Raw genomic sequence first — 17518 nt, forward strand, 5'->3', positions numbered from 1 at the left:
TGGTCATTGTTATTTAAGGTTTTTCCATGCATCCAGATGATCTGGTGACGTAATTTGGAGGACTGGGAAGGAAAAAAATTAACGCCGTATCCCACAACCGCGCGCAGCCTTAGGTGTTGTTTCCAAACTCCCTGCAGTATTTCCATCGCCAAAATTAAACAGATCATTCCGTGTCTAGCACATTTCCTGTTACTGAATGAACATTCAAGTAGACCCGACGAAATCTAACCTCGCTTCTGCCATGTTGAATTGGAAAATAAGGCCGCGCGCGGTTGTGGGTTACGGCGTTAAAATTTTTCTCCCCAGTCCTCCGAATTACGTGGCCAGATCACCTGGATATAATTAGGGGCATTTTTGTGTTTGGACGACCATTTCGGGACCACAATTACCTGAAATGGTTTTGCCAGAACATCTTTGAGGATTCAATTCAAGCCTGAGTAGTTACATTTAAAATGGACGCGTCGTAGTCGTAATGCTATTAGGCTGATTTAGCAACAGAACGGGAACGTCAGTGGCGACGTCGCGCGCAGCAAAACTACCAATGAGAATTTAGAATAGAGAAGAAAAATGTGGAGTCTATTCTATTCTGAATTCTCATTGGTGTTTTTTCTGCGCGCGCCGTTGCCACTGACGTTCCCGTTCTGTTGCTAAATCAGCCTATTATCTTTATTTGAGCTGTTTCTTCCGGAAAATGATCCACAAGCTTCAAGCTAGGGTTTAATAGCAATGTCTTTGAAGGCATTTTGTGTGTATAATGATGATGATGATGATGATGACGATAATGATAATGATAATGGACTTTGTTATTATAATAGCTGAGGTTTTCCCCCAGCAGCGCGAGCTCTCATTGGTTACTTCGAGGTCATATAACATTACATCTAACAATAAAACTGTTTCCCGCCAAAGGTCTCTTAGCGGGCAACAGTGCAAAATCTATGACGTCAGAGGGTAACAGTGCACTGTTACCCGAGAATGTTGACGGACGACCTCCGTTTCTGTTTCCGTTGCACGTTTTTCTTTTTGTGCTATATAACAACAACAATGACTGGTCCCTCGGGAAACAGTTCGTATTGTTTCCCTCGAATCTCAATGTTTCGCTTGGCTGTGCCTCGGGGAAACATTGAGATTCTCGGGAAACAAAATGAACTGTTTCTATCGGGACCAGTCATTAAGTGTTTATTATTTGATACAATTAATTTTCCAACTTGTGTCAACTGTATTTAGCACAGGGCGACACTGTACAGAAATCAAATAAACTCAAATCAAATCTATTCTCGGGCCTCCTTTTGTCTTTTTCTATACAATAACGTAGAAAAAAGAGCTGACAACAAGGAATCCAGCCAAGGAAACACCACTGCAAGAAAAGAGCTCAGACAGGAAGGTAAGTGACCAGAATTTTTGTGATGTGACCACCAACTGTATTTAGTCTTTCCTTACATGATGCGGCTGGTTTCTCCTGATCTTGTTAAGGAAATCATAACAAACGGAGGAAATCAAATAAATGGGCCCTTTGCACATGGTACAAATACCGCCATACTAGAACGCAAATTTGCGCTGGGACATCCAAAACAAAGCAAGGTAATTCATTGTTTTAGATGTCCCAGTGGACAGTTTGCGTTCCAGTATGGTGGTTTCTTATACCATGTGATCACAAGCTACAAAGGGCCCGTTGGAAGCAGGATTGGTGCTCTTGTAAGAGCACACGCCCTCCACCAATGTGGCCCGGCATCGATTCCAGGTCTCGATATCATGTGTGGGTTAAGTTTTTTGGCTGTCAGTCCAATGTCTGCTCCGACTTTTTCCCCCGGGTACTCAGGTTTTCGCCTCTCATCAAAAACCAACAATTGATTTGCCCTGCTTTAATTTGATGTACTATTTCCACAATGAGGAGAGCATTCGTTTCGTTTTCGGCCATAAGACTTTGAGACTTAAATAAAGCTATCAAACTTGCGAAAATGCCTGCCAGATGTTGAAACCAAGTTCGCGCGTTGAGATGGAAGTAAAGCGAAAAGAATCTTAACAACTCTTAATAATGAATTGTGTTGATCTGCTCAGCGGTTTCAAAGAATGGACCAGTGCATTCTTCGGCTGACATTGACGAGTTTATGCCTGACGATGAAATGGACGCGGGATTTTTAGACGAGGACAAGTCTGGAAGCGGAAAAAGAACAAATAATTCAGTGGCGAAGAAGCTGCCAGCGAAAGTCGAAGTGATGCAAGGTGGCAGTGAGGAAAGCGATAGGTATGAAGTTAATTCTGCATCCATTAACTAAGTGTTCGGAAAAAATGAGAAGGGCTAAGGCTCGTGTGGGCTCGTGTGGGCTCGTGTGGTTCATAGAATTCCACAAAATGAGAACTTTTCCCATAGGGAAGGCTTGCTCTCTCATTTTTGTCACACCTTTGTGTGTACCCTGTGCTAAGAGACTGATAAATATTATAAGCTGGAGCAGTGAACATGTTCCCAGCTGGGTAACGATGCCAAAATGCTTAAAGTGCCTATGACCTCAACACAGTTTTCCACTTTTATTATTCTCCAGAATTGTCTGAAATACATAGTGTTATTTTTAGAACCTTCGGATTGAAAATCCACTTTTTATTTGCTTTGAAAGACGTGATCCATGACCGAGCAATGAAGGGGAATGGGTTCGATACCGGGTTGACGTCACAAATTAATTTGCATCGCTGTTTTTCAAAGAACCAGCGAAATGCAAAGCAGTCTGTGACGTCAACCCGGTATTAAATCCATTCCCTTTCATTGCTCGCTTATGGATCAAATTATAACCACTTTTTTCGTCTTTCAAAGCTAATTAAAAAGTGAGTTTTCAATCCAATGGTTCTAAAAACAACACGATGTATTTGGACGATTTCGGAGAGTAAATAAAGTGGAGAACTGTGTTGAGGTGATAGGCACTTTAATTAAAGTAACAAATTATTATACTATTGTTAGTTTTCCAAAGTTGCATCTGATTTCATTTTGTCGTCTTAAGTGACAGTGAAACAAGGAACCCTATGGTGGCAGGATTTGCTGAGGACATCGACTCTGATGATGAGACAGCGGTCTCGGCGGCAATGACCAACCACGTTGAAGATTTCAACATGAAAAATCCTTTAAGAACAGTTACTAAACCTTCTGCGGTTGTTACCGTAAACTTGACCTCGAGCGAAGAGGAAGAGGAAGAAGAGAAAAGCGACGAGGAACCAAAGGGAAACGAAAGTAAAAAAATGGAAAACGAGGATAAAAGAACCGAGATCAAGGAATTCAAGAAGGAACCTCCAAGCAATGGTTTAAAGATGAATCTGAAAATGCCAGACAGTGCATCAACGACGCAAGCAACTATCGATAGCTTTAGTCCTATCAAAGCAGACGTCGATGATTGGCTAAATTCGCCTGATACAGATCCCAAGGTAGGGGTAACCTAGCTGCATATTGATGATCATCTCTTGACTAGAATACGGCACAAATGTATTCGAAATCCCTTCTTTTAGGCCAGGATGTTATTGTACCCTCGGAAGTTTATTTGCTATGAGTGACAAGTTATAATAAGCGAATAGTTCCGTGCTGGATTGTCAAGTCTGGTATTGGTTTTCACTGGAGGAAAAGAAAAACTGCCGACTAAGAAATAATTTGCATTGTGGTACTGTTTATTAAGGGATCATGTATGTTTTTAATATTTAGGTTTCACCCATCGAAAGAGAGTTAACAGAGGGGTATGTGTTATTTCGTATTTCTTTTTTCTCCACGTATATATGCAGTGCAGCTCAGATGCAAGTGTTAAAAAAACTTGCGTGCGGCGAAACACGTGCATGTGCACAAAACGCACATGCGCGTCCACGTTTGCTTCTGCGTGTGAATTAGTATGTTTGAGCTTGGCTATCATTGTCAAGAGAACGACTCTGTGTGAAACGAAACAAAGTGTACGTACTGTTCATCCACTTTTGCTGGATGGCATTGCTTGGGCCACCCAAGCATTGCCATTCTTTCTTCATGGTGAGAGTACTTTGAGGCCCTTTGTTTGGTTCGTTCAAGAGCGTCAATGATATTCTGTAAATAGGGTGACCAAAGAGGGACAGCATATTCCAGAATTTGTATAACCAGGGCCTTTCACAGACCTAATGTTATTGTCTTTAGGAGAAAGACTAGCACTCCTTCTCAAGCATCTTCGTCGTTAGCAACGGACATTGCTGAGGACGAGTGGGAAAGGTTCATGACTTCACAGATGCAACCCCAGTCCAGAAGAACTAGAGCTGGTAAGTCCCGAAAACGTTCTGAACCGTGTCCACACTCTCCCGTTGCCTTACAAGATTCCTTCGCCACCTCCTTGACCCTTCGCCTGATACAAGAGCGAACGATTCCAATGAGTTTGCGCCGGTTGATGGTAGGGCCTTTTTATTGCTGATGGGAATGTTATGGGTGGTTGCAGTTCTATTAATGTACATATTCGCAGTTGGGGGAACCAGCAAAACTTAGAAACTTTGTCCGCAATGTTAAGGGGACCCTCCAGTCCTCCTTATTAACAATTTTCAAGGAGAAGAAGTAATGTTTGCAAAGTGTTTTTGTTTTGGGGGAGGGGGGGGGGGGGATTTCACTTTCCACGTTTTCCGATTGCCGCCATCTTCGATAACTTTGATTTGTTACGGTTGCCCTGTTTTCATTTTAGCAACTTGACTACAAAATAACGAAACAAAAGAGAAAAAGAAATACAAAACATCTAGGTACCAAACCAAAATGGAGGTGCGAACGGGACGTGAGTACCCATGCGAGGCACCTTGCACTAAGAATTAGAAAAAAAAATTGTAAGAAGATAGTTATATAAAATCTCTAAGCCTTATGTCAAGGGCAGTCTCTTACAATGGACCACATGCAACAATAATCAATTTCAAAAACGTGATTGACAAGTGAAAAGACAGTACTAACTTAATAAGAAACTCTCAAATGTAGAAACAGTGAGTAAACTATTTGGAGGAGTTACTTTACAGATACTATTCCATATAGAGTTAACAGTACGATTACAGTGTGACGCTTGAAGGTAGTAGTTTTACATGAGGGAATTTTTAATATAAAACGTTTCTTGTTGGTCCATGTGTAGCAAAATAGACATAATCATACACATTTAAATTGGAAATACCATACAAAGTTTAAGTCTCTAATTTCACGATCATAACAAACGGGTAACAGTGCACTTAAACGTTCAATATATGAGGACTCTCGTAGTCTTTCCTTTAAGATCCATGTCGTTGCTGGCCTCTGAATACGTTCAATTTCCGACTTTTTGTGCTGTGGTGTGAAGACCAGACTACACTGGCATATCCAAGTTGCGATTTCACCAGGGATAAGTACAGTGTGGGGCGAACTTTTACATCGGACAGTAGACGACAGGTTCTCTTCAACAATGCCAGAAGTTTGTTAGCTTTAGCCACCGTTCTGTGAATATGGGAATTCCAAGAGAATGTATCTGTTATAGTTACTCCACGATCTTTCTCTTCTTTTGCTTTCAGCAAATTAGTTGAGTGAAGCTGGTAGTTGTAGGGAACAGGCAGTTTTTTGCGGGTTACTGTTAACGCTTTACACGTGGATTCGTTAAATTGAGATTGTTGATAATGCTCTAAGTGGCCAGGCAGCGTAGGGCTTGCTGTAGGTTCTGAGGGTCGACTTCGGATTTTATACCAACGTATTGTAAGCTTTGCTGTCATCAGCGTATAAGGCAACCTTTATAGTTTGTACCCGATGGTGTGACGCTTGGAAGATCGTTAATAAATAAAACAAAGATTGTAGGGCCTAGAATACTTCCGTGAGGCACACCGGAAGTAACAGGTGTCCAGCCGGATGCTGCACCATCCACGACCACTCTCTGGGTTCAGATGCAAATAGCTTTTGTATAATAACGGGTGGGAGCAACAAGTTTCCTTAATTCAAAATGGCGGAGCCCAGGAAAACTGAAAACAAAAATAAGCGATTCTGAAATTAATAATTCTGGAAATAATTCTGAAATTAATAATTCTGCAATTCATAAATGGCGGCTAAGTAATTATTCGTTTGTCTTTATGCGTCGTTAGCACGAACAAAATTTAAAAGAATTTTTGCTTTAAAGTGAGGCTAGTGAGGATGATTAGCATAAAGACGAAAGAATAATTTCTTGGCCGTCATTTTGGAATACGGTCTACCCGGTCTATGGGAGTGAAGGTTTTACAATTGGGGACACAGAAGATCGCTTGGTGCACCTCGTTTGACGGCAAATGCAGGAAATGATGTACGTTTACGATTCTGTTTCGAGCATTCGTGTTCACAGTTTGACTTCAAAGTTCTCATAGCACAGCAGTCACTTTAATCTGGCAGAGACTGAAAACAACTTGATCCAAACATAGTTAATTGATGGAGATGGTTAGGAAACTCGACAAGTCTTTTTGTTACATGGTGAAATCTTTTGATTAAATTATTCACAACTCACTTGTGAACTCGTGCGAACAGAAAAGAAAAGCCTGTGCGCTGTCACGATCAATTCAACATCGATTTTCAACATCGATTTTGAATATTTTGAAGGTTTTAAGGTTTCATAACCAGTCCCTCGATTAACTATGATCCAAAGGGTTACTCAATAATCCCGGACAAATTGTTTTTTTTTTTTCAGCACCCGATTCGTTAATGGACATGAATTTCGACGAGGAGAACAACGTTAATGGAGGTTCGTAACAGAACAAAGAGAGCCTAAAGTTTGATGTCTTCTCGTTAGGATCCTCTTTTATGTAAGGGGTGGATTTTTTCGGGGGCAGGTGTTGGATGCCAAAGGGATCTTTCTATTGTAGCTTTTACAGTTAAGCCTGGTTTTCACTAGCGACGCAAGCGCAAGCGCATGCGCAAGCATAAGAGGGCTTATTTCACCGTGAAAACGAGGTTGACGCAAGCATAAACACAAGCGCAAAGCACAAGGATCAAAATTCTTCCTTCTCCTTGTGCTTGTGCTTGCGCTAATGATTGCGTTCGCTTGCGTCGTGTGAAAACGAAACGCAGCATAAGAACAAGGAAATTTGTTGCGTCTGGCCAATTAAAGCACTCGTTCCAGATTCTCCACGTCTGAGCATTTGAACAAAATGGCGGTTGCCGTGGTTGATTTTGATGCTTATGTCGACGTTCGTTTTCACTAGCATAAGCTGCTTCTGCTCCTGCTTGTGCTTTCGTTTGTGCTTGCGTCGCTAGTGAAAACCAGGCTTTTACCGTAAAGGTTTCTGCAGAGACAGAGGGAGAGAAGGTAATCGCAGGCCTCCTTTGCCATCCAACAACTACCCCCCACCCCTCCCCCCCCAAAAAAAATTCCATCTAAAGTAGGTTAAATCATTGTCACGTAAACGCAACGTGCGATGATTTAAATCTTTCACTGGGCTCCAAAACAAAAAGCTTAGAATTCATAAGTTTAGTACTTATGTGATATATGAAAATAGTGAACTTAAGCAAGGACGACAACTACGGCTATGAAAGCATCAACTAAAAATGTTCCTGTGATTTATTCGAATAAGTACGCATAAACTTGGTATACAGGCGTGGAAAGTTAGAGAAAAGTTGAAAATTTATCGTGAATTCGTGAAGTCCTCCACATAACCTCAAATGTGGTCATTTGGCGTCGCTGTCTGAAGGAGAAGGGCAAGGAAATATCCAAAGTGTTGCACACACGTGCGTGGCCTGCAGAGCTGTTGGTTTTGTTCAGTGAACCCATTGTTTTATCTCCTTCTCGTTGTTGGCGTCGTTGTCGTCCCAGTAAGTCTTCAATTTGGGATTTTGATTTTTCAAATGAGATATAATTAACTTGCATTTATATTCAGATGAAAAAAGTAAAAGCCGTAAGAAGAAGGAGCAAAGGGTAGGATTTCTTTCCGTTGTTGGTTTTTTTCCTTTTTTTCTGGCGTTGCATGGTTTGACACTGACCTTGTTCGTTATTTCGCATTCCAGAGTGGCGAGAAATCGAAAAGCAAACACAAGCATCGAAAGCACAAAGACAAAACTGAAGAAAATGAAGCGGAGGGCGACAAAAAAGAAAGAAGGAAGTCGTCACGTCAGAAAGACGGCGATGAAGGAAAAGAAAAGAAAAAAAGCAAGGACGACGAAGGAGAAAAGAAGAAGAAACGGCGTAGTAAACATAATCGTTCAAAGGATGAAAAGGGCGATGAGGAGGGAGTAACGTATGAAGAGCTTTGACAGAGAGTTGCGTGACGCGACATCGTCTTTAATGCTTGCGTGACTGATTCTCAACTGCTGCGCCTTGCGCGTGTAACATGAAATTTAGCTGGCGATTTATGTTGCAGTGAGATTGTGAATTGACTCGAATGTGATTATGAACGAAAGAAAACAAGCAAACTGGCACACAAACAAACACAGATATTAAATATTCAAATACAGACCGTGCGTCGGTCAAAATGATTCTGATCAAAAAGAATAATGAAGTATCGGATAAGTTTACGTTAATTTAACTGTGGGCGTAGTCAGTCGGGACTTTAACTTTGCACAGGATCCCATGACTTGGAACGAACAACAGCCCTATATTCCTGTCATGGTGTTTTCACAGATCGATTTATTTTTAGATTGAATTTCCCGCGAATGAGACTCCCGCGGTTCGCGGGAGCCCGATAACCAATCACTAGAAACTTACTTGACGCTATAGCGTCACCGAACGGGAACTGCCTTTGTTTTATGCGGAAAAGGTATTTTAAAAATAGATCGGTCTGTAAAAATGCCGTGACTGTATGGAAGTTGTTCGCTCCCAGTCATGGGCTTCTGCTTTGCACTAACGTTAAGTCTTTCGCGATTATTCCATCTCGTTCATGTCGTGCAGCATGAAGTATCATAAATTTAACAAATAGATTCCATGTTGCCATGCGTCTGTTGAGTAATAGATCACAGATGACGTCAAAATGTGGTAAGAACAAAAAAGTGGCACTTGTGTTCTTACCACATTTTGACGTCTTCTGTGATCTATTACTGAGCAGACGCACGGCAACATGGAATCTATTTGTTTTATATAATAAAGAATTTTATATAATAAAGAATGAAACTCTATTCGCATAAAAGCTGATGGTTACGACAATCTTGCGTCTCTCCTCTAATAGATCATTGGCAAGAACCAACCAAAATGCGAGAATAACGTGGGTTATTGTATAAATTAATTTGGAACAAGCCAAAGCTGCGCATCAGTATAGACCTCTTTCATAATGGCAGCCAAATAAAATGTTCTTCTCTTTTAATGCTAATAAGCCTTTCTAGCGTCGCTGCGACGAGCAAATTTTGTTTCAAAATGAGGGCAGCAGGTTTTAATCAACATAAATACAGAAGAATGTAAATGTGGTAGCCATTCATGAAAGTGGTCTATGCTCACGTTGTCATCAACAGCTCAAATTTGGTGATATCAGGTCGTTGTTAAGCAGAGTACCGCACGTCAGGTGCAGCACAATTATTTTCCCTCTTTTTAAACAATGATGTTATCGTTTTGTGGCGTTGACGTTGCCGTTGCCGTTTCTTAAACTACCTATTTTCACTGTAAACTGTCGTCTCTTTTTCAAAACGAGCCTAAGTGCTAAGGTTTTGTTCGAGGTGTTGGTTTACGGCTTTCCGCTTGCTCACTTTAAAAGGAGGGGTGTGGCCGGAAATAAACACGTAATTAGGAGCCCTCGAAAATTGAAGAACAAGCAAGAATGGCATTCCATAGACAGATTAGTAGCGATAAACATTTACAGTCTTTGGTGCCTTTTTTTATTCTGCGATGGTAACATTTTATACGTTTTATTTGACTGGTGATGCAAAATTGGGCAGGAGAGCGGATGGGCATCCGGCCACATATGCTCCCAAAACATTGTATCTTGTAAAATGAATTTGTGATACAATCAGTCAACTTAGCCTTCTGTATCTAAATTATTTAAATTAAATGGTGAATACGAATGTTAGGGTAATATTGTATCAGAATTTACCAGGGTATACAATTGACCCAAGTACTTCGTCACGGTTTCTGAGGTATTGTCAGAGTAATTAATGAATTTTTCTTTCGTCATGTTATTTGAGTCACATGATTGGCTCAAATTCGTTAAGAGTTTTATTCAGTGAGAGAGGATGTACTGGTCTTCTTTTCCTTTAGGTTAGGTGATGTCAAACTGGCTCATATGTTTTCTCTCTCGAATTCAAAGCAATACAGGAAATAAATTTAATGTGGAAATACTTAGTGCAAGCGAGTAGTACGTTGAAGTGGGGTTTCTACGATGCGCGGATCACTCCGCAAACCTTTTCCCTAAACCTAAACCCTAACCCCGATCCTTAAAAATGATGCCATTATTATAGAGTTGTCAAAAACTCAATAGGGCTTTTGTTGATATAGATAAACTTGACATCAATATACGATGAACCCTACTTGAACACGTCCACGTTAACTGATTGAACACTTAAGGAGGGGTTCACAAAAACTTGTTGGGGGGACTGATGAGAAATTATCTACTATCTAAAAAATTTGGAGGACCCCTACTTGCTGCAGTAAAACATTTTCAGGGACTCCTTATAGTATGCCTAAACTTTGAGACACCCCCAACTTACCTCATGGCCACAAACCAATACACGATGCAGAAGTCAAAAGAACGAGCAAAACAAAAATATGGCGGGCCCGGGTCAAAGCTTTGAGAGCAGAATCACTCGCTTCTTAGTACCATCGACAAGCCTTAGTGGTTGAGACTAGAATTAAATTGATGCAAAAGCGTGAGGCCAAAAGGCTTTCTTTACCTTCAACGTTTCGAGTAAAGGCAGATAACTGAAGTTTCAGTGGTTTATACTGACCCACAATCAAATCAAAGTGATATTTCAAACAACGACCACCCACTTTCTTCTTTCTGACAGCCTGTTAAAGTACTCATGGTCTTCTGGTTAACTTTATCGAGCTGTTCTTCCATTTCATGAACGTTCATTGTCGTCGTGCAAAAACAAAAATGAGGTTCTGAGCTCTTGTCAGACCCACCTGCTTTCGGTTGGATTATTAAACTTCAGTTGAACGCAAACCAACCACTTGATTGCCTTCTTGGCCTTTAGTTCTTGATTCGGATGTTGCAGCAGCGATTTTTTCTTTCCATCTTACATCATCCTACCGTGGTGTTTTTCTTGAATTTGTGGTTCTTCTTGTTTTCAAGGAGTCTTCATAGCGGTCCTCGAAGAACAAGGATTTCAGTTTTTAAAACCAGTGTCTTCACCTGAGTGTGAACTGACAATCGTGTCATCACCTGTTGGTTGTTTTGCTGTCTGATCTCCATTTTCTTGCCCTTCGGGATATTTTCGCTGGCTTCTGTCTCGACGACCATCTAACTTCTCAAACTCACATAACTTAAAAAAAAAAACGTTATCTTTGAAGTGCGGGTTATGGTGATCCTCGCCCTACCAAACTGGACAATTCAAGCAATTGTCATTTTATGGACGGGGTTCAAACCCATGCTCAGTTGGTAGATGCTCTTTTTCTTTGGCCATCTTGGCTTGTAGTTAACGGTCTCTTCTGAAGATGTTTATCGAAGTATACGAAATGTTAAGTAAACGACTACGCGAGCATACAAATGTGAATCTTTCATTCTCTATTTTACTCTGAAACCACTCTTCCCAATTTATTTTTAAGATACATCGCCCACGTTGTACGACGTGAACATGACTAAGCACGAAAAACGTACGATAGAGCAAAGTTAAATTCTGAGGTGCCGTTTTCGTCGACTCGTCGCCGTCGTAAATCCTAAAGTACCTAATGATTGTCGCCGCTGTTTGCGTCTTATTTTTGATTCAGTTGGTAGAGCATTGCATCGGCATCACAGTGGTCATGGTTACCTTTTTGGGGTTAAAATATAAGTCGACCACGCCCTACTCTTCTCGAATAATGTGTGCGTTCTTTAACTTATGAACATATCGATTCGGGCGGGGTTGGAACCCGAAACCTCCTGCCTGATGCCCAACCAACTGAGCCACCGGTACGCAATACTCGTGTATGCTCGCGCTCGAAAAAAAAGAAAGGGAACTAGGTTCAGTTAAGCTACTGAGGTCCTTTGCATGACCGCGTCACGTGACCTTGTCAATCATAAAAATAAAAATGGTCGTGGTACAAAATAGATGCCAGAAATGGAACGAGCTAGATGAAATTAGTAGGAATGTCAATTTCGAGGTCACTGCCATTTTATGAGAGAGATTTCATCGGGCGTGATTTTCTTACTAATTTCACCACGTTCTTTCCATTTCTGGCATCTATTTTGTACCACGATTGACAAGGTCACGTGACAAAGTCATGGAAAGGGCTGATCCTTGTGCAAGCTTCCGAACAAAGGATCCAAATGCATCCGGAACTTTCATAGAACAAGAAAAAAAAAAATAGCACAAATTATACGTAGCTTAAAAAATACCGCGAAAGACCAACGTTCGGGCCAACGGTTACGTCACAGAAAGCCAATAGCCCAATTTCGATATGTCAAAATTCAGTCATAAACAAAAGGTATCATCTCAAGGCTATGGGGAATAAACTCATACAAATCCTTAAGCCTCGAGATGATGCTTTTTGTTTAGGACCGAATTGTAATATATCCGTTGGTCTATTCTTGGAACACAATATTTTAATTTTAGTAGGGAGGCAAAACGCACGAATTCCACTGTCCCAGGCCTCGGTCGTTCAAAAGGTGGATAACGGTATCCACCGGATAAATCGCTATCCAGCGGATAAACAGTAGCAAAACCAATTTGGATGACTCAATTGGTTTTGCTAGTGTTTATCCGCTATTTACCAGTGAAAAGTTGTTGTTTATTGTCTGATTGAGGGTATAGGGTAAACGTGATTTTTCCGGTGGATAGCGCTCAACTGGGCCAGATCTGGCCCCAGCGCTGTCCATCTACTATCCCCAGTAATTGTCGGCCAAAAGGATGGAGCGGTCGCAAAGTTCGCCGAAAAAATTTTTTTCGGTCGTGTTTGGTAAATGTTAAATCTTTTTCTTTGTTGGCTAACTTTCGATTACTGCCCTGTGTACTCCCCATACGTCGTTCACCTGCTGATATTTTTCAGTCCATCGGTGGCAAGGCTCTCTCCATTGTTAAAAGCGTGTTCTGCACTTGAGATCATTTCGCATAAACTTTTGGAATTTGCAAGTGGCCTTCCATATACGGATGTAATTTTAGCTGTTCATGATACAAGAAAGCGGTTGTTTCAAAAATTATGGAAGTAGATGTTCGGTTAATCATTTTGATGATGCTTTATGTAATGATAACTGCGAAAGATGACGACTCCAAAGGTAAGACTACTTAAATCTTGTTTCTTGACTTTTTGCGTGATTCTGCTGTTCGTATGCGAATGCTTTCTATAGTTGCAATACAAGGCCGTTTTGTGTCTTGAATGCAATCGAGCCATATCGGAACTTGAATTATTTGAACTGGACGAGAAATATAGCTCTCGATTCTCAAGAACCGAAGCTAAATTTTACTCTTGCATAGGGTCTGCGCACATTTAAGCCAAATTTAAATCAAATATTAATTCAGTTGAGAGTCATCATCAGTGGATATACCCTTTATTAGCATGGCGATACCTTCTTGCAACCTGTTGAATCAAAACTAGATAAAACAACTTTTCAGCTGCATATCTGTTTGCGTTGGTTTTAATTTTTTTGTCATCTGCATAATTGTGTTTGATACTGCACATGAGGAATATTAATTAATTTTATTAAAGACAGTTGTGATATTGCCTTTATGTTTGTGTTTATTACAATGAAGAACTTTAAAAGTTATGTATTTGTGTAATTAAACAAAAGTCTCTTCAATCTTTGTACCAAGAGCCAGTGACATGAAACGAATTTTAACACTTTTAATTTAAAGATGACTAAGGACTTTATGTACATTGCTCGATTTTTATCTTCTTTCACTGTAGATAGATTCGATTTTATGGATAGAAATTGACTGATGACATCACAAATGGCTATAGATGCTTTTTATGATTTTGATAACAAAGAGCGTTTTTTTTTAAAAAATAACTTTGGTCTTTTTTTCTTTGCTCTCCCTTTGGCAGATTTAACTGACAAGTTAACATATCACTGTGGATTGTGCCTCAGAAATATGTCCCGTGCTGCATGTATGATACTGGGTGATGGAGTGCTTTCTTGTGTCAAATGCAAGGAGTACAATTTACATGAAGATGGTATGCAGTGTGGACATTGCCCTACAAAAGTAGACGGTACTGTGATTGGACTTCCAACGCAAGGCTCGTGTGAGACCTGTGTTTGTAATGGCACTGTTGATGCAAACCAACTAAAGGGCTGCGATGATCTTGATCGTAGCAGATGTTTTGTCTGTCGCCCAAATAGCACAGGCATACTCTGCAAGCATTGTGCTGATGATAGCAAGTTACACTTATGTTCAAGTAAACAAACAGATGACAATGTGGAACCTCAAAGGACATCAGGTCAGTTTTTGTTGCACTTCAACATCACAATGTGGTAGGACATGATAATTTTTTATTGCACTGATGTAAAGTACTTCATCACAATTTGACTTGTCTCTTTAAGGACTTTCTCAAGATTAAATTTAATTAAATGTGGATGACCCTACAAATGATTAGGACATGAGTGAAGATTGGCATAGGTGTACATTTGAAGTTAGCCTATTCCAGGCTCCCAGATAGTTGGGAAAACAAATACAACTGCCTGGGAAAAGCGAGTGGGGGCATCTGTCAAGGCGCTTCGCTTCGACCCAAGCCCCTACTCATTTTGTGCACGCATTTTTTTCTCTTTCCCTACCATCTGGGAGCCTGGAACAGGCTAATTTGAAGTAATTGTTACAAGTTTTTTTATTGCATGTACATGTCGACTCTCATCTGGGTTTTGGCTAACTGGTTTCCAGACGTACATGTAAGACAATTTGACCAGTTTATGCCAATTGGCCACATTATGTTGGAAGGACTGAAAAGGGATTCAGTAGTTATTTTGGCAAAAACTGATAATAAACATCAAGAGAAAAATTTTCTGGGGAGGTAGGTCCAAGTAGCCCTATACAAAGGCCAGAACATCTCAAAGTCTTGAAGTAGATTGTTTTTCCCTGGATTTACTTGATGCTGAAGACACTGTTGATTGGTGAGCATGTCAAACAATAGCATACTCATACATCAACAAAGTTATGTCATAGAATTACAATGTACATGTTGTACAATACACTAATCAAATCCTGTACCAATGATAAGAAATTTCAGAATGTCATGCACTTGTTGACACAGCTTTAACCTCTGCTTTAGGATTTTCAAAGGAAAAAATAATTGTTGCAGTATGCAGTGTTTTTGGAGCAGTCTTCCTCAGTGTCCTTGTTTTTCTTCTTTATCGACACTTCAAGAGCAGGGGATATAGCATGAAGAAGCCTTTTAGGACAGTTGAACTCACAAATCGCAACTATGATGATCTGGACTTCTCATTACTTAATCCCATTGCTGATGTTCCATTTGTCTATCGTACGGATGTTGGAGAGTTTGACAATGAAGCTCTACTTTCTTCACAAAAACCACAATTGGTCATTGAAGCTGGTGAAGGAGATTTTCTCGCCTGAAGGTTGCCAATTTATTGGGCTTTGCATTAACATGCCACGTCTGAAATACATATTCCAACCAAAAAGTTCATTGTTAGTTCTTTCTTTCAGTCACATTTTACTGCCACAATCAACACAAACTATCAGGGTGGATCCACATTAGCCATTCACAACTCTAAAATGTGGCCCATTACTCTGTTTTGCTTTGAGGGATTGACAGTAGGTAAAACAAAATCATTGCTTGAAATATTACATATATTTCAACTTTAGAGTCTGCATGTTTTTGAAAGTACGACAATATTGGTTTTGTGCTGTGTTTTGTATAACAACTTACATAGCTTGTACTTGATATTAACTGAATTTTTGTTGTTGCTTTAAAAACACTTGAAGGCAGTAGCTATATAGTTAGGTACCGTATTTTTAGAATTACAAAAACAATTCTTGTAGATTTTAGAGCCTGGACTATAATGATTTAAACATTTAGCCTAATGTATGCACTTTTGAAATAGTTTAGCTTTGGGTTATGTGGTACTTTTTACAAGAAGTGTAGATGGTATTTTTATAACAATATTGAAGTAGGTCAACTTAATAATAATAATAATAATAATAATAATAATAATAATAACAATTATTGTTGTTGTTGTTGTTGTCATTATTATTATTATTATTATTATTGTTGTTATTATTATTATTATTATTATTATTATTATTATTATTATTATTATTATTATTATTATTATTATTTAAGTAGGTCAATCTACATGTAGGCAAGGATGGTCAAGCACAGAACCATGCACCATTAACTTTTATGTGAGAAACGTTTGATTTAAAACTCATTCTGTTTAAGCTCACAGGATTACGTTTCACTTCATTTTTGTAATATTTCAGTATTATACCACCTTCTTTAGCTGGGATTTACTCAGGGATAATCTGGTTGTGAAGGAGCATACATGATGTAGTTGTGTTTTTTGTCTGATGACCACACTGTATTTGTGTAGCAAAACTGTCTCCCTGATAGTTTCCTCAAAAACGTTTTTATGATGACGGTTTGTCAAATGTTGCAGAGTTTCAGAACATGTACATGTACAACAAAATATAGCAGTCAAAGACTACCGTTAGTAATTTGAGGCTCACACTATTTTTGTTGCTAACTACCGGTAAATATTTACTGATTTATTTGAAAGACCTTCAGTTGAGAGACTACATTGTATACTTTTGTAAGCGCTGCTTTCAGTTTGACAAAATTTAGGCAAAAATATGTACCTTAAAGAAAGGTTCTCCTGCAAACCATTGGCTTTTATTCTTAAGAGCATTGTAATGCTCAACAGAAATTCAGGGGACTCCCAGCAAGAAAATTAAGATAGCTAGACTGTGATAGTGTGTGGTGTACCATTATTTATCTTGTACCTGGCTAACATTAATTTGTTTTAATTTAATGAGTTATTTAAGCCAAAAGTATCTAAGTTAAACTTCCCTCCAGGAAATAAACCATTCACCAAAACCCAACTTCATTTGTTGTTATATCTTTGACTTTTTAGTTTATGCAACAATTTAATTGCAGGATTGTGGAAAATAAGCGGCGAGGGGGAGGACAAGTATAAATTTTTGGACATTCAGGGTGCATTGGGGAATAAGAATATGGGGAGTGAGGATTTAACCCTTTAACACCCAAACCAGCCTAAACGAGCCAGATTTTACTCGGTCTAACGCCACACGATTTTACTTGTTAATGGGGAACCCCCTGGGAGTCAATGGGTTAAAACAGTATGTTTGGCATTTTGAAGCAAGAAGGATAATAAAGATACGTTTAAAATACTGTGAATCTCTGTAACAACAAAGGAGTTCTAACGTCTATTCCGTGTATTCCTGTTCCAGAATACAGCCAACCAAACGCACCCTCAGTCAAATTAACTTGAACTTAAACAAGATGTCATACCGTAGCCTATTCATCATTTCTTATACAAAATAATTCCCATTTATTTCACT

General features: G+C 39.6%; 2 protein-coding genes across 3 annotated transcripts in view; both read left to right on the forward strand.

Moving 5' to 3' along the window:
- The window catches only part of LOC137992992 (rab-like protein 6), a 20700-nt gene extending 12315 nt beyond the window's left edge, over window positions 1–8385 (forward strand). Inside the window, exons 13-20 of one of the 2 annotated variants that reach the window (XM_068838636.1) lie at window positions 1313–1381; window positions 2056–2242; window positions 2988–3405; window positions 3677–3708; window positions 4130–4248; window positions 6627–6680; window positions 7813–7850; window positions 7940–8385. In XM_068838636.1, coding sequence (XP_068694737.1) covers window positions 1313–1381; window positions 2056–2242; window positions 2988–3405; window positions 3677–3708; window positions 4130–4248; window positions 6627–6680; window positions 7813–7850; window positions 7940–8185 — 1163 coding nt within the window. In that variant the 3' untranslated portion in view covers window positions 8186–8385. The remainder of the gene's footprint in view (window positions 1–1312; window positions 1382–2055; window positions 2243–2987; window positions 3406–3676; window positions 3709–4129; window positions 4249–6626; window positions 6681–7812; window positions 7851–7939) is intronic. The other variant, XM_068838637.1, reaches the window with a different exon arrangement.
- Window positions 8386–12893: 4508 nt separating this feature from the next.
- On the forward strand, window positions 12894–17038 carry LOC137992993 (uncharacterized). The gene is made up of 3 exons (XM_068838639.1): window positions 12894–13263; window positions 14031–14423; window positions 15249–17038. Exons 1-3 carry the CDS (start codon window positions 13188–13190, stop codon window positions 15551–15553), a joined length of 774 nt encoding a protein of 257 aa, XP_068694740.1. The 5' UTR covers window positions 12894–13187; the 3' UTR covers window positions 15554–17038.
- Window positions 17039–17518: the final 480 nt, after the last annotated feature.

The sequence above is a fragment of the Montipora foliosa genome, chromosome 2 (genome assembly GCF_036669935.1).
Source record: "Montipora foliosa isolate CH-2021 chromosome 2, ASM3666993v2, whole genome shotgun sequence".
NCBI classification, from domain to species: Eukaryota; Metazoa; Cnidaria; class Anthozoa; order Scleractinia; family Acroporidae; genus Montipora; species Montipora foliosa.